General features: G+C 41.6%; 1 protein-coding gene across 1 annotated transcript in view; it reads left to right on the top strand.

The window, feature by feature from the left end:
* Positions 1-24,473, top strand: part of ITGA5 (integrin subunit alpha 5) — a 170,628-nt gene that overhangs the window by 127,263 nt on the left and 18,892 nt on the right. The window contains exons 15-18 of the mRNA XM_053708269.1: positions 4,067-4,174; positions 6,552-6,607; positions 7,562-7,716; positions 15,996-16,133. Coding sequence (XP_053564244.1) covers positions 4,067-4,174; positions 6,552-6,607; positions 7,562-7,716; positions 15,996-16,133 — 457 coding nt within the window. The remainder of the gene's footprint in view (positions 1-4,066; positions 4,175-6,551; positions 6,608-7,561; positions 7,717-15,995; positions 16,134-24,473) is intronic.

Below are 24,473 nucleotides of genomic sequence, written 5' to 3' on the forward strand. Positions count from 1 at the left end.
AGAGCTCTTCTACTTCTTCGATCTCATGGATGGAAGATAAACTCAGGAAAGAGTTCTCTGGTTCCCAGTACTAGAGTGGAGTTAATGGGCATTATAATAGACTCCATATCCATGAAGATATTCCTGACAGACCAGAGACGTTGCAGAATTGCCTCCAGCTGTCTTGCCCTTCAGACCTCATCAAGGCCATCTGTGGCCCAGTGTATGGTAGTGATTGGGTTAATGGTATCCAGCATAGATGTCATTCCATACGCCAGGTTCCATCTCAGACCTTTTCAGCTGGGCATGCTGAGGCAATGGAACGGCGATCACTCTGATCTATCCCTACAGATTTCTCTGGACAACCGAACGAGAGAATCTTTCTTGGTGGCACTGTCCAGATCGGCTGTCTCAGGGGACATCCTTCCTGTTACCATCCTGGGAGATTGTGACTATGGACGCGAACCTCTCAGGATGGGGAGCTATTTGAGGTGCCAGGAAGGCACAGGGCAGGTGGAATCGGAAGGAATCGCTTCTTCCGATCAACATCCTGGAACTTTGAGTGATCTTCAATGCTCTGAGGGCTTGGCCCCTCCTGGGTTCATCCCAGTTCATCAGATTCCAGTCTGACAAAATTACCTCGGCGGCTTACATCAACCATCGTGGGGAACGAGAAGCTCTCTAGCCATGAAGGAAGTATACCAGAATTTGGAATGGGCGGAGACCCACAACTGTTCGCTGTCAGTGATCCACATCCCAGGTGTGGACAACTGGGAAGCGGATTTTCTCAGCAGATAATAGTTTCATCCGGGGGAATGTTAACAGATGGGAATATACCGGAGATAGATCTGATGGAGTCCAGATTCAATTTCCAGCTACCCAGATTCAGGCTGCGGTCCAGGCAGAACTGATAGATGCCTTAGCAGTGCCTTGGGGGTTCAACCTAGTCTACATATTTCCACCATTACCACTTCTACCTTGAGTAGTGGCCCGCATCAAGCAGGAGCAAGCATCAACTATTTTGATTGCTCCATCGTGGCAGCGGAGGATGTGGTTTGCAGATTTGGTGGGGATTTCATTGTCTCCTCCATGGAGGTTGCCCTGTCGCAGAGATCTGCTGGTACAAGGTCCTTTTGTGCATCAAAATATAGATTCTCTGAGGCTGACTGTGTGGAGATTAAAGGACCAATCAACACAGTAGACTTGCATAATCAACAAATGCAAGATAACAAGACAATGCGACTTTCATGTGACAGTCATCAGTCAGTCACAAATGCATACACATACCATGTGACAGCCATTAGCCATTCACAAATGCATACACACTTATTCTTGCTCAGTAGGAGCTGATGACTCAAAAAGTTTAAATATAGAAAGACTGTGCACATTTTGTTAATGGAAGTAAATTGGAAAGTTGTTTAAAATGGCATGCTCTATCTGAATAATGAAAGTTTAATTTTGATTGAGTGTCCCTTTAAACACTTAGTCCTAGCAAGGAGAGGGTTTTCTAAGAGTGTGATTGATACTCTCATTCAAGCTAGGAAGCCGGTCACCCGACACATCTATCATAAGGTGTGGAAAACCTACTTATTCTGGTGTGAGACTTGTGGGTATCCCTGGCATAAGGTTAAGGTATCCAGGATCCTTTCCTTCCTCCAGGACAGTTTGGAGAAGGGACTTAAAGGGACAGATTTAGTCTCTATCTGTGTTACACCAGAAGCTTGCTCATATTCCTGATGTACAGTCTTTTGTTCAGGCTCTGTCCAGGATCAGGCCGGTATTTAGACATTCTGCTCCTCCTTGGAGTTTGAATTTGGTTCTTAGGGTTTTGCAGAGGGCTCCGTTTGAGCCTATGCATTCGCTTGACATTAAATTACTGTCTTGGAAGGTCTTTATCTACTGGCTATTGCTTTAGCACGCATATTGCTTTAGCACGCAGAGTGTCCGAGTTGGAGGCCTTGCAATGTGAGCCTCCTTACCTAGTTTTTCATGCCAATAAGGCTGTCCTTCATACTGGGTTGGGGATTTATCCCTAAGGTTGTGTCTGATCAGAACATCAATCGGGAGATTGTAGTTCCTTCCTTGTGTCCTAACCCTTCTTCTTCGAAGGAACGGTTACGTCATAATTTGGATGTGGTTCAAGCTTTGAAATTCTATCTTCAGGCTACGAAAGATTTCAAACAAACTTCAGCATTGTTTGTTCGGGAAGGGCAGAAGGCTTCTTCCTCTTCCCTATCTTTTTGGCTGAGGAGCATGATTCGCTTGGCTTATTAGACAGGATGTAAGCCTCCTCAGAGGATTACGGCTCGCTCAACTAGAGCTGTGGCTTTTTTTTGGGCCTTTAAGAATGAGGCTTCTATGCAGCAAATTTGTAAGGCGGCTACCTGGTCCTCCTTACATACTTTTTTTCAAAGTTTTACAAATTTGACGTGTTTGCTTCGGCGGAAGCAGCTTTTGGGAGAAAGGTCTTGCAGGCTGTGGTGCCCTCAGAATAGGGTCTGCCTCTCTTACCCTTCCATTTTTTTCATTCCATGTACTCTAGAGCTTGGATATTTGTTTCCCACAAGTAATGAATGAAGCCGTGGACTGTCCTCATATTAAGATGGAAAACATAAATTATGCTTACCTGATAATTTCATTTGCATCTGTATGAGGAGAGTCCACGGCTCCCGCCCGGTTCTCCATTGGGCGGACCTAAATTTCTTTTGTTTTTTCTTCTGGCACAATTTATACCCTGATATTTCTCCTACTGTTCCTTGTTCCCTCGGCAGAATGACTGGGAGATGAGGGGAGTGGGGGAGGTATTTAAGGTGTCTTTGCCTCCTCCTGGTGGCCAGGTTCTGTATTTCCCACAAGTAATGAATGAAGCCGTGGACTCTCCACATACAGATGGAAATGAAATCATCAGGGAAGCATAATTTTAGATTTTTAAGCAACTTTCTAATTTACTCCTATTATCAATTTTTCTTTTTTCTCTTGCTATCTTTATTTGAAAAAGAAGGCATCTAAGCTAAGGAGCCAGACACTTTTTGGTTCAGACCCTGGACAGCACTTTTTTATTGGCGGGTGAATTTATCCACCAATCGGCAAATAAAGATACCAGGAAAATGAAGAAAATTTGATAATAGGAGTAAATTAGAAAGTTGCTTAAAATTGCATGCTCTATCTGAATAATGAAAGAAAAAATTTGGGTTCAGTGTCCCTTTAAGTATAATGGATTATTCAAGCAGTGAGGTTAAAATACAAACTTCAGTTTATCATTGATTGGATTAAAGTGAATGTAAATTTTTATGATAAAGTGCCCGGTTTTTAAAAATTCAATTAAAAACAGGGGCACTTTAATTCATCAAAATTTACATTTCACTCGTGTTGTGAAAATACTTACCTATTAATCTTGACAGCCACTCCAGCTTCCCCCGGTTGTCGTAAGACTCTTCCTTTGTCAGAAATGACGGATCGGTCATCCTCCAATCACGGCTTCCTCCCGGGGGAATCCATGTCTGATTCAACGCCATGATTGGAGGAAGCCGGATTCCTCATTTTAGACCCAGGAAGAGGCTTTGCGACAGGCGGAGGAAGCAGCTGTCAAGATTAAAAGGCAAGTATTTTCAACACAAGTGAAATGTAAATTTTGATTAATTAAAGTGCCCCTGTTTTTAATCGAATTTTTAAAAACCGGGCACTTTATCATCAAAATTTACATTCACTTTATCAACAGTTATGCAGATTTTCACCTAGATTCATTTGTGATAAGTTTAAACCCCAACATGACAAATACTTTGATTCATTTGAACCAATATTTGTTGTGCTTCTTTTAAAGTATACGTTAATGTACTTTCTGAAATAGTAAAGCATTATTTCATCTGTTACTAAGGTCTTGCAAGGACAGCTCTCTACATTTTCCCTCTCCAGCTGGAATAATATAAATATGATTAATACACTAATTTTGTCACATCCGCTGAGTCCCCTTTCTGATGATTCATGATAGATGTTTTAATTATGTGTCTTTTTTTAAAAAAATTATTGCACTCAGTTTCCATAATAAGGAAAAGCTATACTTAATCATGGTTGCTTTTAAACACTGCAGGGCTCGCCCCATAGTACACGCCAGTGCCTCTCTCTCCATCCAACCAAGTATGTTTTATCCAGAAGAGAAGACCTGTTTTATTGAGGAAACAAACATCCAAGTGTCTTGGTAAGAGATTATCTCCAAAGTATGGCTAGATACAAATTGTGGTAATTACTGGTTGGAGAAATATTTTCTTGGTTAACTGATCAGGCCTCAATCTTAGTGTGAGAGAGAAAATATTGGCAGTATCAGGGAGACTCCACATCTACAATTAAGTCTCAATAAAAATGTTCATATATGATTTCTTGTGTAATTATCAATAAATGTTGCTTTTAAGACTGACCACATTTGCTTCTGGGAAAGTCTTTCTTTAACTGTGAACTACTCTAAATTGTTTGCCAATTGTGGCAACTTGTTGACTTGGCATTCATCACAAGGGGGTGGCAATGGTGGAAATATCATAAAGCTGTTGTTTGAAGCATTAATTGTGTATTGTAGGAACTATACAATTGTATTTGTAGGTATCTATTTTGGAAGTACCCAATTGCTAAAATGTTGTTGTATCCTGAAGCATTAAGATGGTCCTTTATTGGAACTAAGGGGCCCAGACCATTTCCCCCTCCTCCACCAAGCTTTACAGTAGGCAACACTATGCATTCCTGTAGGTAGTGTTCTCCTGCATCAACCACACCCAAATTCTTCCATCAGACTACCAGATAGTGAAGCGGGTTACATCACTGCAGAGAACAAGTTTCCACTGCCAGTGGTGGGTGTGTGATATCTTTCCAGCTGATTCTTGACTTTGCTCCTGAACCACAGTTCTTGTAGTGAGTGATGTAACCAATTTCTAAACGCTTCAGCACTCTGCAACTCTACTCTGTGAGTTTGTGTGGTCTTCCCATTCATGGCTGGGCTGTTGTTGCTCCTAGTCATTTCTACTTCACAGTAATAGCACTTATAGTTGACCAGAGAAGATGTAGTAGGGATGAAATTTCACAAACTGACGTGTGGCATCCTACGACACTGCCAAGGTCATTTTGTATTACTAATGGTTTATCTATGGAGATTTCATGCCTTTGTGCTGGATTTTATGCACCTGTTAGCAATGTGTGACAAACACCTGACATCAGTAATTAGTAGGGCCCTCCACATACTTTTGGCCATAAAGTGTATATGCCTCCTCTCATAAGCTAGCTCCAAGTAGTGCATAGCTGCTCCTGAGGTTAAGTCTTTAAAGGAACAGTATACATTACTTTTCATTTAACTGCATGTAATAGACACTATTATAAAGAATTACAGTACATGCACAGATATAGATCTTAAAATCCAATATAAAACTGTTTAAAAACTTTCTTAGAAGCTCCTAGTTTAGCACAGTTAATTAGGTTTGACTAGGACACCCAATGAAATGGTCTGGAAAGCAAAAAGAGCAGACACTTCTACCTCCCCTGCATATGAAAAGACCCTTTACACAAACAGGAGCAAGCGGAAGTAGGTAGACAACAGTCTACTTCTGTAACTTTGCAGCTTGGTTAGGAGTCTGAAAATCAGCACAATGTTAAAATAAGCAAAACTATAAACTTTTTACAAAATTAAAAAAAAACAAAAAAACTATGGGCTACATAAATTAATCATCTACAAAATATTTATGCAAAGACAAATCTAGTGTACAATGCCCCTTTAATAAAGGATATCAAGAGGACAAAGCAAATTAAATACGTTTCTAATTGGTACTTTGGAATAATGAAAGTTTAGTTTAGACTTTAATGTTTCTTTAATGTCTCTCAATTTATAAACTTTATTTTTGTATGCATTTTTTTTTTCTAATCTGTTGAACTTTTTCCACTGAAACAAGGAGTTAATGTCTAGTGTGTTATACCCGTTGCTGTTCTTTTACAGTAATTCAGCTGACATATGATAAAACTATTGTATGCTGATATGCAGTCAGCTTTAAGGGCCTCTTAATGAGGTCATTTGATTATTTTCTTATAATCTATATTTTTAGAAAGACGTTTAGCCGTTGCTGGACAACCATGTACGGTTTGGCAGAGTGCCTTAGGCTCCAATGAATGGGCAATTGTGAAGGGCATGAAAAAAAAGATGCTTAACCTTACTGTTGCTGGAGCTGTGTTTTGTGCATCTTGGGTTAGAACCCTGCATAAATAATGGAGAATAGTGTCTTAACCCCGATTCCTCAGTTAAGTGCGTGACCCTTGGGCACTAAAAGCAAACTCCTTTAAACAGCAGTTTAGGTACATGTGACTGGGAAGTGTTTCTGCCAATGATGTTTCATAGTAGCATGTGAGAGGGTGCAAGAGACCCAGTAAGTAAAAAAAAAAAATAACTCTGATAAATAGTGCACTGTACCCAGCTGAATATCTTCTTGTGTGTTTTTTTTATTTTGTTTTTTCTTCTTATTAAAACAACAGTGTATTATTATGCCTTGACTATAAATTGATTATTGGAAAAATCAATGTTCTTATATATATTTTTTCATCTTTAGCATAACCCTCAGTTTTTGCCTGAATGCTTCAGGAAATCATGTGCCCAATTCTATTGGTAAGTGTATATTATTTTACAAATACATTTATTGCATTAAAAATCTTTTTCTATATATATATATATATATATATATATATATATATATATATATATATTTGAGCTTGTAAATTTTTTGATTACTGACTCTAAATAACTATGGGCTAGATTACGAGTGGAGTGCAAACGTTTACACCCAAGCGATAAGGGGTTTATTGCAAGGGTTTGCGCTCATAGGGCTTACCACTCATATTACGAGTTGAAAGTAAATGTGATTGCTTGAGCGCAAACGTGATTTGCGCTTGAATGATTTACAGCGACTTCAGAGCTCTGGTTAACTGTTTCTCAAAACTAAAGACTTGCACAAAACATCAAATATCAAAAAAATATAGTTAACACTCATGATATTCTAACTTTGGATGTTTGCGCTAGTAGGGTTAACGCAAGAGTGAAAACAGTTTACTTTAAACTTGTAATACAAGCGCAACCCGACAAGCGCCAAAATCTTACTTTTAGTGCAATTAATGCTGAAGCAGAAGTGTTGATTATTGCTCCACTCATATTCTGGCTCTATATGTTTAACCCGTATAAAGTGGTTAAACACAGGTAAAGTCCTAATCAGGATATGCAAGCATTGCAGCTCCAGAGCAGAACGTGGCAGGTGATTAGTGTTGCTCCTCATTGGCTCACAGGCTGTGTTCTACTCTGGATCAGCAATGCTTGTGGCTCCCTTGTTTGAATAACGGCATGACATTCTTGCATTCGAATCCCCTGTTAAAGCCACTGTCCTTGAAGTGATAAACTGTTTTTAAAAATAAACATAACAGTAAAATTTTACTTAATTCTGCAAAACAAAAATGACAAACTCTTTTAAATGCATATTGTAAAAAAAATAAACCAATATTTTATGTAAGAATTCTGCAGCCATAACCCATGGATGTACCTGTCTATTCATGCATGATGTTTGTGCTAAAGGAATCAAAGTGGAACTGCAGCTGGATCGTATGAAGCAGAAAGGAGCTGTGAAGCGTGCACTGTTCTTGGAATATCACCAGCCAAACCTGACTCAGACTATCTCTTTAAGCAACGGAGGAAAGGCGGAATGCCGGGATATAAAGATCTACCTCAGGGTAATTCCTTTTTGTCTTGGTTTCAGATATCTGTTGTGTAGAAAATGATCTATTGGCCTCTGAACATATCAATTCTTGCGTTTCTTCTATATTCTAAATGTGTTCAGATACCTGGGAACCTTATGACGTCAATGTTCCCAACTCTGTTTATTAGTTATACTCCTTTGCACAGTACATTATCGCCCTTATACTGTAAAGCATCTTAACACCTGGGGGGCCACAGAGCAATAATTTATAAGCCATAAGGGCTGCATATACATTTCTAGCCATTAAACACACACAATTTAGTATAACTAATATAATAGTTGCACAGCTCTACACACAGGTAAGGTTGCAGAGTACCTTAGGGCCACATATGTTCCATTGGACTCCAGTTGGCCATCCCTGCTTTAAAATCAGATCATTTCAATTTTACACAACACTACAGTTCTTATTGTAATATAATATGTATTTCTCCAACATAGGTGTGTCCGGTCCACGGCGTCATCCTTACTTGTGGGATATTCTCTTCCCCAACAGGAAATGGCAAAGAGCCCAGCAAAGCTGGTCACATGATCCCTCCTAGGCTCCGCCTACCCCAGTCATTCTCTTTGCCGTTGTACAGGCAACATCTCCACGGAGATGGCTTAGAGTTTTTTAGTGTTTAACTGTAGTTTTTATTATTCAATCAAGAGTTTGTTATTTTAAAATAGTGCTGGTATGTACTATTTACTCAGAAACAGAAAAGAGATGAAGATTTCTGTTTGTATGAGGAAAATGATTTTAGCACCGTAACTAAAATCCATGGCTGTTCCACACAGGACTGTTGAGAGCAATTAACTTCAGTTGGGGGAACAGTGTGCAGTCTCTTGCTGCTTGAGGTATGACACATTCTAACAAGACGATGTAATGCTGGAAGCTGTCATTTTTCCCTATGGGATCCGGTAAGCCATGTTTATTACGATGGTAAATAAGGGCTTCACAAGGGCTTATTAAGATTGTAGACTTTTCTGGGCTAAATCGATTCAGTTTTAAAACATATTTAGCTTTGAGGAATCATTTTATCTGGGTTTTATTGATATTATAATATCGGCAGGCACTGTATTAGACACCTTATTTCTCTGGGGCTTTCCCAAAGCATAAGCAGAGCCTCATTTTCGCGCCGGTGTGGCGCACTTGTTTTTGAGAGGCATGGCATGCAGTCGCATGTGAGAGGAGCTCTGATACTTAGAAAGACTTTCTGAAGGCGTCATTTGGTATCGTATTCCCCTTTGGGCTTGGTTGGGTCTCAGCAAAGCAGATACCAGGGACTGTAAAGGGGTTAAAGTGTTAAAACGGCTCCGGTTCCGTTATTTTAAGGGTTAAAGCTTCCAAATTTGGTGTGCAATACTTTTAAGGCTTTAAGACACTGTGGTGAAAATTTGGTGAATTTTGTACAATTCCTTCATGTTTTTTCGCAATTGCAGTAATAAAGTGTGTTCAGTTTAAAATTTAAAGTGACAGTAACGGTTTTATTTTAAAACGTTTTTTGTACTTTATTATCAAGTTTATGCCTGTTTAACATGTCTGAACTACCAGATAGACTGTGTTCTGAATGTGGGGAAGCCAGAATTCCTGTTCATTTAAATAAATGTGATTTATGTGATAATGACAATGATGCCCAAGATGATTCCTCAAGTGAGGGGAGTAAGCATGGTACTGCATCATTCCCTCCTTCGTCTACACGAGTCTTGCCCACTCAGGAGGCCCCTAGTATATCTAGCGCGCCAATACTGCTTACTATGCAACAATTAACGGCTGTAATGGATAATTCTGTCAAAAACATTTTAGCCAAAATGAACCCTTGTCAGCGTAAGCGTGGCTGCTCTGTTTTAGTTACTGAAGAGCATGACGACGCTGATATTAATATCTCTGAAGGGCCCCTAACCCAATCTGAGGGGGCCAGGGAGGTTTTGTCTGAGGGAGAAATTACTGATTCAGGGAACATTTCTCAACAGGCTGAACCTGATGTAATTGCATTTAAATTTAAGTTGGAACATCTCCGCATTCTGCTTAAGGAGGTATTATCCACTCTGGATGATTGTGAAAAGTTGGTCATCCCAGAGAAACTATGTAAAATGGACAAGTTCCTAGAGGTGCCGGAGCTCCCAGAAGCTTTTCCTATACCCAAGCGGGTGGCGGACATTGTTAATAAAGAATGGGAAAGGCCCGGTATTCCTTTCGTCCCTCCCCCCATATTTAAAAAATTGTTTCCTATGGTCGACCCCAGAAAGGACTTATGGCAGACAGTCCCCAAGGTCGAGGGAGCGGTTTCTACTTTAAACAAACGCACCACTATACCCATAGAGGATAGTTGCGCTTTCAAAGATCCTATGGATAAAAAATTAGAAGGTTTGCTTAAAAAGATGTTTGTTCAGCAGGGTTACCTTCTACAACCAATTTCATGCATTGTCCCTGTCACTACAGCCGCATGTTTCTGGTTTGATGAACTGATAAAGGCGCTCGATAGTGATTCTCCTCCTTATGAGGAGATTATGGACAGAATCAATGCTCTCAAATTGGCTAATTCTTTCACCCTAGACGCCACTTTGCAATTGGCTAGGTTAGCGGCTAAGAATTCTGGGTTTGCTATTGTGGCGCGCAGAGCGCTTTGGTTGAAATCTTGGTCGGCTGACGCGTCTTCCAAGAACAAGCTACTAAACATTCCTTTCAAGGGGAAAACGCTGTTTGGCCCTGACTTGAAAGAGATTATCTCGGATATCACTGGGGGTAAGGGCCACGCCCTTCCTCAGGATCGGCCTTTCAAGGCGAAAAATAGACCCAATTTTCGTCCCTTTCGTAAAAACGGACCCGCCCAAAGTGCTACGTCCTCTAAGCAAGAGGGTAATACTTCTCAAGCCAAGCCAGCTTGGAGACCAATGCAAGGCTGGAACAAGGGAAAGCAGGCCAAGAAGCCTGCCACTGCTACCAAGACAGCATGAAATATTGGCCCCCGATCCGGGACCGGATCTGGTGGGGGGCAGACTCTCTCTCTTCGCTCAGGCTTGGGCAAGAGATGTTCTGGATCCCTGGGCGCTAGAAATAGTCTCCCAGGGTTATCTTCTGGAATTCAAGGGACTTCCCCCAAGGGGGAGGTTCCACAGGTCTCAGTTGTCTTCAGACCACATAAAAAGACAGGCGTTCTTACATTGTGTAGAAGACCTGTTAAAAATGGGAGTGATTCATCCTGTTCCACTAAGAGAACAAGGGTTGGGGTTCTACTCCAATCTGTTCATAGTTCCCAAAAAAGAGGGAACGTTCAGACCAATCTTAGATCTCAAGATCTTAAACAAGTTTCTCAAGGTTCCATCTTTCAAGATGGAAACCATTCGAACTATTCTTCCTTCCATCCAGGAGGGTCAATTCATGACCACGGTGGATTTAAAGGATGCGTATCTACATATTCCTATCCACAAGGAACATCATCGGTTCCTAAGGTTTGCATTCCTGGACAAACATTACCAGTTCGTGGCGCTTCCTTTCGGATTAGCCACTGCTCCAAGGATTTTCACAAAGGTACTAGGCTCCCTTCTAGCGGTGCTAAGACCAAGGGGCATTGCAGTAGTACCTTACCTGGACGACATTCTGATTCAAGCGTCGTCCCTTCCTCAAGCAAAGGCTCACACGGACATTGTCCTGGCCTTTCTCAGATCTCACGGCTGGAAAGTGAACGTGGAAAAGAGTTCTCTATCCCCGTCAACAAGGGTTCCCTTCTTGGGAACAATTATAGACTCTTTAGAAATGAGGATCTTTCTAACAGAGGCCAGAAAAACAAAACTTCTAGACTCTTGTCGGATACTTCATTCCGTTCCTCTTCCTTCCGTAGCTCAGTGCATGGAAGTGATCGGGTTGATGGTAGCGGCGATGGACATAGTTCCTTTTGCGCGCATTCATCTAAGACCATTACAACTGTGCATGCTCAGTCAGTGGAATGGGGACTATACAGACTTGTCTCCGAAGATACAAGTAAATCAGAGGACCAGAGACTCACTCCGTTGGTGGCTGTCCCTGGACAATCTGTCTCAAGGGATGACGTTCCGCAGACCAGAGTGGGTCATTGTCACGACCGACGCCAGTCTGATGGGCTGGGGCGCGGTCTGGGGATCCCTGAAAGCTCAGGGTCTTTGGTCTCGGGAAGAATCTCTTCTACCGATAAATATTCTGGAACTGAGAGCGATATTCAATGCTCTCAAGGCCTGGCCTCGGCTAGCGAGGACCAAGTTCATACGGTTTCAATCAGACAACATGACAACTGTTGCGTACATCAACCATCAGGGGGGAACAAGGAGTTCCCTAGCGATGGAAGAAGTGACCAAAATCATTCTATGGGCGGAGTCTCACTCCTGCCACCTGTCTGCTATCCACATCCCAGGAGTGGAAAATTGGGAAGCGGATTTTCTGAGTCGTCAGACATTGCATCCGGGGGAGTGGGAACTCCATCCGGAAATCTTTGCCCAAGTCACTCACCTGTGGGGCATTCCAGACATGGATCTGATGGCCTCTCGTCAGAACTTCAAAGTTCCTTGCTACGGGGCCAGATCCAGGGATCCCAAGGCGGCTCTAGTGGATGCACTAGTAGCACCTTGGACCTTCAAACTAGCTTATGTGTTCCCGCCATTTCCTCTCATCCCCAGGCTGGTAGCCAGGATCAATCAGGAGAGGGCGTCGGTGATCTTGATAGCTCCTGCGTGGCCACGCAGGACTTGGTATGCAGATCTGGTGAATATGTCATCGGCTCCACCTTGGAAGCTACCTTTGAGACGAGACCTTCTTGTTCAGGGTCCGTTCGAACATCCGAATCTGGTTTCACTCCAGCTGACTGCTTGGAGATTGAACGCTTGATTTTATCGAAGCGAGGATTCTCAGATTCTGTTATCGATACTCTTGTTCAGGCCAGAAAGCCTGTAACTAGAAAGATTTACCACAAAATTTGGAAAAAATATATCTGTTGGTGTGAATCTAAAGGATTCCCTTGGGACAAGGTTAAGATTCCTAGGATTCTATCCTTCCTTCAAGAAGGATTGGAAAAAGGATTATCTGCTAGTTCCCTGAAGGGACAGATTTCTGCCTTGTCGGTATTACTTCACAAAAAGCTGGCAGCTGTGCCAGATGTTCAAGCCTTTGTTCAGGCTCTGGTCAGAATCAAGCCTGTTTACAAACCTTTGACTCCTCCTTGGAGTCTCAATTTAGTTCTTTCAGTTCTTCAGGGGGTTCCGTTTGAACCCTTACATTCCGTTGATATTAAGTTATTATCTTGGAAAGTTTTGTTTTTAGTTGCGATTTCTTCTGCTAGAAGAGTCTCAGAATTATCTGCTCTGCAGTGTTCTCCTCCTTATCTGGTGTTCCATGCAGATAAGGTGGTTTTACGTACTAAACCTGGTTTTCTTCCAAAAGTTGTTTCTAACAAAAACATTAACCAGGAGATTATCGTACCTTCTCTGTGTCCAAAACCAGTTTCAAAGAAGGAACGTTTGTTGCACAATTTGGATGTTGTTCGCGCTCTAAAATTCTATTTAGATGCTACAAAGGATTTTAGACAAACATCTTCCTTGTTTGTTGTTTATTCAGGTAAAAGGAGAGGTCAAAAAGCAACTTCTACCTCTCTCTCTTTTTGGATTAAAAGCATCATCAGATTGGCTTACGAGACTGCCGGACGGCAGCCTCCCGAAAGAATCACAGCTCATTCCACTAGGGCTGTGGCTTCCACATGGGCCTTCAAGAACGAGGCTTCTGTTGATCAGATATGTAGGGCAGCGACTTGGTCTTCACTGCACACTTTTACCAAATTTTACAAGTTTGATACTTTTGCTTCTTCTGAGGCTATTTTTGGGAGAAAGGTTTTGCAAGCCGTGGTGCCTTCCATTTAGGTGACCTGATTTGCTCCCTCCCTTCATCCGTGTCCTAAAGCTTTGGTATTGGTTCCCACAAGTAAGGATGACGCCGTGGACCGGACACACCTATGTTGGAGAAAACAGAATTTATGTTTACCTGATAAATTTCTTTCTCCAACGGTGTGTCCGGTCCACGGCCCGCCCTGGTTTTTTAATCAGGTCTGATAATTTATTTTCTTTAACTACAGTCACCACGGTACCATATGGTTTCTCCTATGCAAATATTCCTCCTTAACGTCGGTCGAATGACTGGGGTAGGCGGAGCCTAGGAGGGATCATGTGACCAGCTTTGCTGGGCTCTTTGCCATTTCCTGTTGGGGAAGAGAATATCCCACAAGTAAGGATGACGCCGTGGACCGGACACACCGTTGGAGAAAGAAATTTATCAGGTAAACATAAATTCTGTTTTTTCTTGAATAATTTATTTCATAGATTATGTAGCATATGTTGAGCCCTAAACTTTGACAACAAAGAATAAGAGAAAAAAAAAGCCCAAAATCCGCTTTACTATTTAAATAATAAATATATAGGAGTACCAAACTTTCTGGCCTTCGTCTAAACTAAAGATTTGCGCAGCAATGCTAAATACCACCTTTCAGTTGTCGGTCATTAAACAAAAGTATTTGAAGCATAAAGGCTGTGACACACTGCAAGCGCAACGTGTAGATGCGGATGTGCACGCTCAGTGTGTCCTGCCTTTTCATCTCTGAGCGCTCTGCTGCGTCAGGTCGCGTAGCTGAGCGCTCAGAGATGAAATATTTTAACTTCAGAAGCGATGCGACGTGGTGCGAAGCATCTTCTTTGCCTCACGCCGCATCGCTTGTAGTGTGTCACAGCCTTTAAGGTACAATAAACACAACTTGTAAGCCGCATGCTAATGTAATATACCTTCATATCAAAAGATGAATAATGCTTTATTTTGTCAAATGAGTGTTTTTTTTTCTTTTCGCTATTTCCATGTCCCCCAGAACGAAAGGGCCCTTGCTAACCAATCACAAATAAACATATATAGCCGATGTATGCACAAGTGCAGGTAAAACATGGAATTTGTTAGCCCTTTTCTAATATCATAAGGTGGTTTAGCTCTGATTCTGCTTTGTTTTAATAATTGTTTAATAAAATATTAACGTACACATTCCTTTCTGATTTCTATCTAATAGGTACATTATATATTCATATATGCATACGTATCACTCCTAAACTACCTGCTATTGCAAATAATCATTTTCCTATCATGCATGGGCACTTTCCTGACCTCTTATGAACCTGCCATACTTTACTCTTCAACAAGGAAACCCAGAGAACACATTTTAATAGAAGTGAATTGCTCTGTCTAAATCATGACCGTTTAGTTGACTTTAGGGAAGTCAAAATAAACTTTCATGTTTGAGAGAGAGCACACAATTTTAAACAACTTTCCTATTCACTTCCATTATCTAAATGTGCACAGTCTTTTTATATGCTCAGTTTGAGGCACCATCTGCTACTGAGCATGTGTAAGATTCACAGAATATACGTATATGCATTTTGTGATTGGCTGATGACTGTCACATGATGCAGTGGGAGGGAAAATGTAACTAGCTTTGATATTTGTCAGAAAAAAAATCTACTATTCATTTGAAATTATTTTGCATGGTCTCTTTTATTTATTATTGATTATTCCATTATACTGTGTGTAGTGGTCCTTTAAGAGAGCAAATGACTAAAGAGAGGTCCTGATTCTCTAAAGCTCCCTGGTGTGGGGATATTTAACAAGTCTCATAAATACTGAAATGTCCCTTGAATTTTAAAAAGGCTTTAGCTTAAGAGCTGTTCTCTTGCTATGCAGGGTTCTGGATGTAAAGGAGGGGCACTTAAATTACAGTGAAATGCTAAAAAACCCAGTTTGTTGTGTTCTTTCTCTCTATGCTGGCAAGTCCGACGTGAGGGGGAGGAAAACACTAGTTCACATAAAAGTAGATCACTGTATTAACCTAATTCGCCATGGGAAAAGGTGCAAGTAGCACAATTTTCAGATGTATTCTGCAGCAAAATAAAAGGGATGTTTTTCACTTGTAATAATGAAATGTATACTTGTTAATTTTTAAAAAGAATGGCCCTTTAAATGACTGATAAACACAGTAGAATTTTTAATAAAGCTAATCTAATTGTTTGGTAACAAAAGGGTACTTTAACCATAAACGTCATGATGACATTACCAGGAGCCAACTTAAGTAACAGTTTGATAAAGGGGACGGATTACTTGTTTGTCGTTTTTGTAAAAGCAACAGATTTGGCAATTTATTCTATACGTTTTATTGTACAGCCCTTTCTTTCACCTAATAATAATCTACTTATTGCTGTTGGTTCTTGTTTCTTTTCCCCGTTCAGCAAGAGTCTGAGTTCCGAGATAAGCTCTCTCCAATTTATATCTCTCTGAATTTCTCTCTGGACCCACTGGCACCAACTGATGCTCATGGACTTCAGCCTATCTTCAACTACCAAACCAAAAGTTATATTGAGCAGAAGGTGAGCTGTGATAAAAACCACTAGGGTGCAGATATTTGGATTCTGTTATTCGTTAAATGAATCCTGAAAATGTCTAATTCCGACACTGAATTTAAAGGGACAGTTCACCCACAAATTTCTCCCCCCTAAATTGTTCCCAATGATCCCTTTTACCTGCTAGAGTGTATTAAATTGTTTACAAGTAGCATTTGAAATAGATTATTTAGTCCGTGGTATCTCAACCTATACTGAAAGTTTGTATTCTGGAGTCTAGGCTACTGATAAGCCTATGTAAACACAGCCAGCAGAAGAAATTACACTCCCAGGGGGGTGCAGGATATTTAAGTAATAAAATGATGATTTCTCTTGTAAGGTGTATCCAGTCCACGGGTTCATTCATTACTTGTGGGACATTCTCCTTCCCAACAGGAAGTTGCAAGAGGACACCCACAGCACAGCTGTCTATATAGCTCCTCCCCCAACTGCCACCCCCAGTGATTATCTAGCAACTCTCGACAAGAAAGGAAGTATCAAGAGATATGTGGTGACTTAGTGTAGTTTTACCTTCAATCAAAAGTTTGTTATTTTTTAAACGGTACCAGCGTTATACTGTTTTACTCTCAGGCAGAAATTAGAAGAAGAATTCTGCCTGGAGGTTTGATGATCTTAACGGTTTGTAACTAAGGTCCATTGCTGTTCTCACGCACAACTGAAGAATATGGGAAAACTTCAGTTGGGGGAACGGTCTGCAGATTACCTGCTTTGAGGTATGTTCAGTATTTTTATTTCTAGAGAGATGATATGAGTTCTAGAAAATGCTGACAGAGCCTTGTTTATTTGAGGTAAGCCTGATGCAGTGATTTAACAGCAACTGGGATCATGCTTACAAAACGGGGTAATACTCATGTTAATAATCATATTACTTGGTGACAAAACGTTTACATGATTTCATAAATAGGACGTTTTTTCTCTGAGGCAGATAACTCTTTATTTGGGGCCTAGTTTCCACATGGCTAGTCAGATACTCCTAGGAGTACTTTCTTAAGGCCCCTCTGGCATCCAGTACATGGTGGGAGGGGCCCATTTTAGCACTCCTACGCAGTTTTAATTCAGACTGAGACATCTAGCTTCCCTAGAGGTTTCCTCTGGCATCTGAGGACCATTTCAAAGGGGTTATTTCTGCACAAAATCGTTTTTGAGGGCAGGTAGGAGCCTCAGCAGAGCTGTGGCAAGGTGCTCAATTGACTTTTAACGTTTTTTAACGTTTTTCAATCCGGTTTGGGGCCTAAGGGGTTAATCATCCATTTGCAAGTGGGTGCAATGTTGCTTTAGTCCCTTACACACACTGTAAACATTTCAAATATTTTACTGTATTTTTACACTGTTTTGCAGTTTAAGTGCTAGTTTTTTTCTCTTAAAGGCACAGTAACTTTTTTGTTTAATTGCTGATTCACCTTTATTAAAGTGTTTTCCAAGCTTGCTTGTCTCATTACTAGTCTGTTAAACATGTCTGACATAGAGGAAACTCCTTGTTCAATATGTTTGGAAGCCATGGTGGAACCCCCTCTTAGAATGTGTACCAAATGTACTGATATTTCTATAAACTATAAAAGACCATATTATGGCGCTTTAAAGATTTATCTCCAGGGGATTCTCTGACTGAAAAGAGGGAGATTATGCCATCTAGCTCTCCCCATGTGTCAGAACCTATAACTCCCACTCAAGTGACGCCAAGTACATCTAGCGCGTCTAATTCTTTTACCTTACAGGACATGGCGGCAGTTATGAATGCTACCCTCTCAGAGGTATTCTCCAAACTGCCAGGGCTACAAGGAAAGCGAGACAGCTCTGGGGCTAGAACTAATACAGAGCTTTCTGACGCTTTAATGCCTGTGTCCGATATACCCTCACAATGCTCAGAAGCCGAGGCAGGTGAGCTTCTATCTGTGGGTGACATTTCAGACTCAGGGAAGGCGTTACTTTAGTCTGATTCTGAAATGACAGCGTTTAAATTTAAGCTTGAACACCTCCGCTTATTGCTTAGGGAGGTTTTAGCGACTCTGGATGACTGTGACCCCATTGTGGTTCCAGAGAAATTGTGTAAAATGGACAAATACTTTGCAGTGCCTGTTTACACTGATGTTTTTCCAGTCCCTAAGAGGTTTTCGGAAATTATTACTAACGAATGGGATAGACCAGGTGTGCCGTTCTCTCCCCCTCCTGCTTTCAAAAAGACGTTTCCCATAGATGCCGCCATACGGGACTCGTGGCAGACGGTTCCTAAGGTGGAGGGAGCAGTCTCTACCCTAGCTAAGCGTACAACTATCCCCGTCGAGGACAGTTGTGCTTTCCTAGATCCTATGGATAAAAAATTGGAGGGTCTCCTTAAGAAAATTTTTATACATCAAGGTTTTATTCTCCAGCCTCTTGTATGCATTGCCCCAGTTACTGCTGCAGCGGCTTTTTGGTTTGAGTCTCTTGAGGAGGCTCTACAGGTAGAGACCCCGCTAGATGATATTCTAGACAGGATTAAAGCTCTTAAGTTAGCTAACTCCTTTATTTCTGACGCCATTTTTCATTTAGCCAAGCTAACGGCTAAGAATTCAGGTTTTGCCATTTTGGCTCATACGGCACTATGGCTTAAGTCCTGGTCAGCAGACGTTACTTCAAAGTCTAAGCTTCTTAACATCCCCTTCAAGGGACAGACCCTATTCGGGCCTGGTCTGAAGGAGATAGGTCCAATAAGTTAAGGACCAAACAGAATAATTTTAGTTCCTTTCGAAACTTCAAGAGGGGCGCAGCTTCAGTTTCCTCTAATGCAAAACAAGAGGGAAATTTCGCCCAGCCCAAACCAGTCTGGAGACCTAACCAGGCTTGGAATAAGGGGAAGCAAGCCAAGAAACCTGCTGCTGCCTCTAAGACAGCATGAAGGAGTAGCCCCCGATCCGGGACCGGATCTAGTAGGGGGCAGACTTTCTCTCTTCGCCCAGGCTTGGGCAAGAGACGTCCAGGATCCCTGGGCATTAGAGATTGTTTCCCAGGGATATCTTCTGGACTTCAAAGCTTCATCTCCAAAGGGGAGATTTCATCTCTCACAATTATCTGTAAACCAGATAAAGAGAGAGGCATTCTTACGTTGTGTTCAAGACCTACTGGTTATGGGAGTGATCCACCCAGTTCCAAGGGAGGAAGAGGGGCAGGGCTTCTATTCAAATCTGTTTATAGTTCCGAAAAAAGAGGGAACTTTCAGACCAATCTTAGATCTCAAGATCCTAAACAAATTTCTCAGGGTTCCATCCTTCAAGATGGAGACTATCCGAACCATCCTCCCTATGATCCAGGAGGGTCAATATGACTACCATGGACTTAAAGGATGCTTATCTCCACATTCCGATTCACAGAGATCATCATCAGTTCCTCAGGTTTGCCTTCTTAGACAGGCATTACCAGTTTGTGGCTCTTCCCTTCAGGTTGGTGACGGCACCAAGAATCTTTACGAAGATTCTAGGGTCCTTACTGGCAGTTCTAAGGCCACGGGGCATAGCAGTGGCTCCTTACCTAGACGGCATTCTGATACAGGCGTCGACTTTTCAAATCGCCAAGTCCCATACGGACATTGTTCTGGCCTTTCTGAGGTCTCACGGGTGGAAGGTGAACGAAGAAAAGAGTTCTCTCTCCCCTCTCACAAGAGTTCCCTTCCTAGGAACACTGATAGATTCAGTAGAAATGAAAAATTTTCTGACAGAGGTCAGGTTATCAAAGCTTCTAACTTCCTGCCGTGCTCTTCATTCCACTTCTCGGCCGTCAGTGGCTCAGTGTATGGAAGTAATCGGCCTAATGGTAGCGGCAATGGACATAGTTCCGTTTGCCAGCCTACATCTCAGACCACTGCAACTTTGCATGCTCAATCAGTGGAATGGGGATTACACAGATTTGTCCCCTCTGCTAAATCTGGATCAAGAGACCAGGGATTCTCTTCTCTGGTGGTTATCTCGGGTCCATCTGTCCAGGGGAATGAGTTTCCGCAGGCCAGAGTGGACTATAGTGACGACAGATGCCAGCCTTCTGGGCTGGGGCGCGGTCTGGAACTCCCTGAAGGCTCAGGGTTCGTGGACTCAGGAGGAAACCCTCCTTCCGATAAACATTCTGGAACTGAGAGCGATATTCAATGCTCTTCAGGCTTGGCCTCAACTAGCTGCGGTCAGGTTCATCAGATTTCAGTCGGACAATATCACGACTGTAGCCTATATCAACCATCAGGGGGGAACAAGAAGCCCCCTGGCAATGTTGGAGGTTTCAAAGATAATTCTATGGGCAGAGGTTCACTCTTGCCATCTCTCAGCTATCCATATCCCAGGAGTAGAGAACTGGGAGGCGGATTTTTTAAGTCGGCAGACTTTTCATCCGGGGGAGTGGGAGCTCCATCCGGAGGTATTTGCCCAGCTGATTCAACTATGGGGCAAACCAGAACTGGATCTGATGGCGTCTCGTCAGAATGCCAAGCTTCCTTGTTACAAGTCCAGGTCAAGGGATCCCCAGGCAGCGCTGATAGATGCTCTAGCAGTGCCCTGGTCCTTCAGCCTGGCTTATGTGTTCCCACCATTTCCTCTCTTCCCTCGTCTGATTGCCAAGATCAAGCAGGACAGAGCTTAGGTGATTTTGATAGCACCTGCGTGGCCACGCAGGACTTGGTATGCAGATCTGGTGGACATGTCATCCCTTCCACCATGGACTCTGCCGCTGAGGCAGGACCTTCTACTCCAAGGTCCTTTCAAACATCCAAATCTAATTTCTCTGCGTCTGACTGCTTAGAGATTGAACGCTTGATTTTATCAAAACGTGGTTTCTCCGAGTCGGTCATTGATACATTAATTCAGGCTCGAAAGCCTGTCACCAGGAAAATCTATCATAAGATATGGTGTAAATATCTTCATTGGTGTGAATCCAAGGGTTTCTCATGGAGTAAAGTCAGGATTCCTAGGATATTATCCTTTCTCCAAGAAGGATTGGAGAAGGGATTGTCAGCTAGTTCCTTAAAGGGACAGATTTCTGCTCTGTCTATTCTTCTGCACAAGCATCTGGCAGATGTTCCAGACGTTCAGGCATTTGTCAGGCTTTAGTTAGAATCAAGCCTGTGTTTAAACCTGTTGCTCCACCATGGAGTTTAAATTTAGTTCTTAAAGTTCTTCAAGGGGTTCCGTTTGAACCTCTGCATTCCATAGATATCAAGCTTTTATCTTGGAAAGTTCTGTTTTTGGTAGCTATCTCTTCGGCTCGAAGAGTTTCAGAGTTATCTGCCTTAGTGTGATTCCCCTTATCTGATCTTCCATGCAGATAAGGTAGTTTTGCGTACCAAACCTGGGTTTCTTCCTAAGGTGGTATCTAATAAGAATATCAATCAGGAGATTGTTGTTCCGTCACTGTGTCCTAATCCTTCTTCAAAGAAGGAACGTCTATTACACAATCTTGACGTGGTTCGTGCTTTAAAGTTTTATTTACAAGCTACTAAGGATTTTCGTCAAACATCTGCATTGTTTGTTGTCTACACTGGACAGAGGAGAGGCCAAAAGGCTTAGGCATCTTCTCTTTCTTTTTGGCTGAGAAGCATAATCCGTTTAGCTTATGAGACTGCTGGCCAGCAGCCTCCTTAAAGAATTACAGCTCATTCCACTAGAGCGGTAGCTTCCACATGGGCTTTTAAAAATGAGGCCTCTGTTGAACAGATTTGTAAGGCGGCGACTTGGTCTTCGCTTTATACTTTTTCTAAATTTCTACAAATTTGATACTTTTGCTTCCTCGGAGGCTATTTTTAGGAGAAAGGTCTTGCAGGCAATGGTGCCTTCCGTTTAAGTTCCTGCCTTGTCCCTCCCATCATCCGTGTCCTAAAGCTTTGGTATTGGTATCCCACAAGTAATGGATGAACCCGTGAACTGGATACACCTTACGAGAGAAAACAAAATTTATGCTTACCTGATAAATTTCTTTCTCTTGTGGTGTATCCAGTCCACGGCCCGCCCTGTCACTTTAAGGCAGTTGTTTTTTATTTTTAAACTACAGTCACCACTGCACCCTATAGTTTCTCCTTTTTCTTGCTTGTCTTCGGTCGAATGACTGGGGGTGGCAGTTGGGGGAGGAGCTATATAGACAGCTCTGCTGTGGGTGTCCTCTTGCAACTTCCTGTTGGGAAGGAGAATATCCCACAAGTAATGGATGAACCCGTGGACTGGATACACCACAAGAGAAAAATTTATCAGGTAAGCATAAATTTTGTTTTTACATTGTACTTTTTAAGTATTGAGCTTTGGTTTTCCAGACAAATATAAGATAAGAAAGCAAGTCTGTATACACAGTGAGATCTGATATATGACCCCCACACACACACACACACACACACACACACACACACCTGAGTATATTAAACATCCCCTATGGCCTGTAATTAGGGATGGGCGAATGTGCAATTTATTTGGTAGAACGAATAGTCCTGCGGACATTCCTTTTAGACAATCGAAGGTTGATAAGCATGAAAATCCATACAAATTCTGTAATCAAATGTTATTTCCAGTTTTCGAATGTTACTTTTGTTTTCGAATGTTCATAATTTAGTTTGAATATTCACATTTAAAATGTTGAATGTAACATTCAATTTAACAAATACTATTCAGAAGTTAAATAGTTTGTGGTAGGGAATTTAGTAAATTGATACATAATATATTAATTTGAATGTTTCTATTTCAAATATTGCATAATTTGAATATTACATTTAAAGGGATACTGAAACCAAATCTGTTTTTCATGATTTAGATAGAGCATGCAATTATAAGCAACTTTCTAATTTTCTCCTATTATCAATTTTTATCAGTTCTCTTGGAATCTTTATTCGAAAAAGCAGGATTGTAAGCTTACGAGCCGGCCCATTTTTGGTTCAGCACCATGGATAGCGCTTGCTTATTGGTGGGTACATTTAGCCACCAATCAGCAAATTGTAACCAGATGCTCAACCAAAGTTGGGCCGGTGCTCATAAGCTTACATTCCTGCTTTCTTTTAATAAAGATACCAGGAGAACTAAGAAAAATTGATACCAGGAGTAAATTAGAAAGTTGCTTAAAATTGCATTCTGTATCTGAATCATTAAATACAGAAATTGCGTTCGGTATTGCTTTTAAAGAAAGCATTATAAATACGATTACAAATATATTGTTTTGAATATTGCATATTTTGAATCGAATTAGAATTTTTTTAATAATAATTACACAAGTTTTAACACAACACAATTTATGCTTACCGGATAAATTTCTTTCTTTCCGGACATGGAGAGTCCACAACGTCATTCCAATTACTAGCGGGATATTAAACTCCTGGCCAGCAGGAGGAGGCAAAGAGCACCCCAGCAAAGCTGTTAAGTGTAAGTGCCTTACTCATAACCCCCAGTCATTCAGCCAAAGGAAATGGAAAAAGGAAGAAACACAAGTGTGAAAAAGGTGCCTGAGGTTTACTAAAAAAAAAAACTGCCCAATTAAAAAAGGGCGGGGTCGTGGACTCCATGTCAGGAAATAAATAAATTTATCAGGTAAGCATACATTTTGTTTTCTTTCCTATGACATGGAGAGTCCACAACGTCATTCCAATTACTAGTGGGAACCAATAACAAAGCTAGAGGACACGGAATGAACAGGGAGGGAGAGAGAACAAAGACAGGAGGACCTAAACAGAAGGCACCACAGCTTGAAGAACCTTTCTCCCAAAGGAAGCTTCAGCCAAGGCAAAAGTATTAAATTTGTAGAATAGTTGCCGCCTTGCAAATCTGTTCTACAGAAGCTTGATTTTTGAAAGCCCAAGAAGAGACAGCCCTAGTGGAATGAGCCGTAATTCTCTCAGGAGGCTGCTGTCCAGCAGTCTCATAGGCCAAATGAATCAAACTTCTCAACCAGAGAGACAGAAAAGTAGAAGTAGCCTTCAGACCCTTACACTTTCCAGAGAAAACAACAAACCAGGGCAGAAGATTGCCTAAAATCTTTAGTAGCTTGTAAGTAAAATTTTGGAGCCCGCACAACATCCAAATTATGCACAAAAAAAAAGTTCCTTTTGAGAAGGATAAGGACAAAAAGCAACAACAATTTCCTGATTAAAGTGAAAGTCAATTTTGATGAATTAGTGCCCGGTTTTTAATAATCCTCTTAAAAACAAGGGCACTTTAATTCCTCAAAATTGACATTTCACTTGTTTTCTTCAAAAACGTACCTTTTAATCCTGGCAACCGCTCCAGCATTTCCCTGGCCGTCGGAAGCCTCTGCAGACGTCAGAAATTAAGAATCAGGCTTCCTCCAATCACAGCTTCCCCCCGGGGGAATCTTGGTCTG

This window comes from Bombina bombina, chromosome 3, assembly GCF_027579735.1.
Source record: "Bombina bombina isolate aBomBom1 chromosome 3, aBomBom1.pri, whole genome shotgun sequence".
In the NCBI taxonomy this organism is placed as follows: domain Eukaryota; kingdom Metazoa; phylum Chordata; class Amphibia; order Anura; family Bombinatoridae; genus Bombina; species Bombina bombina.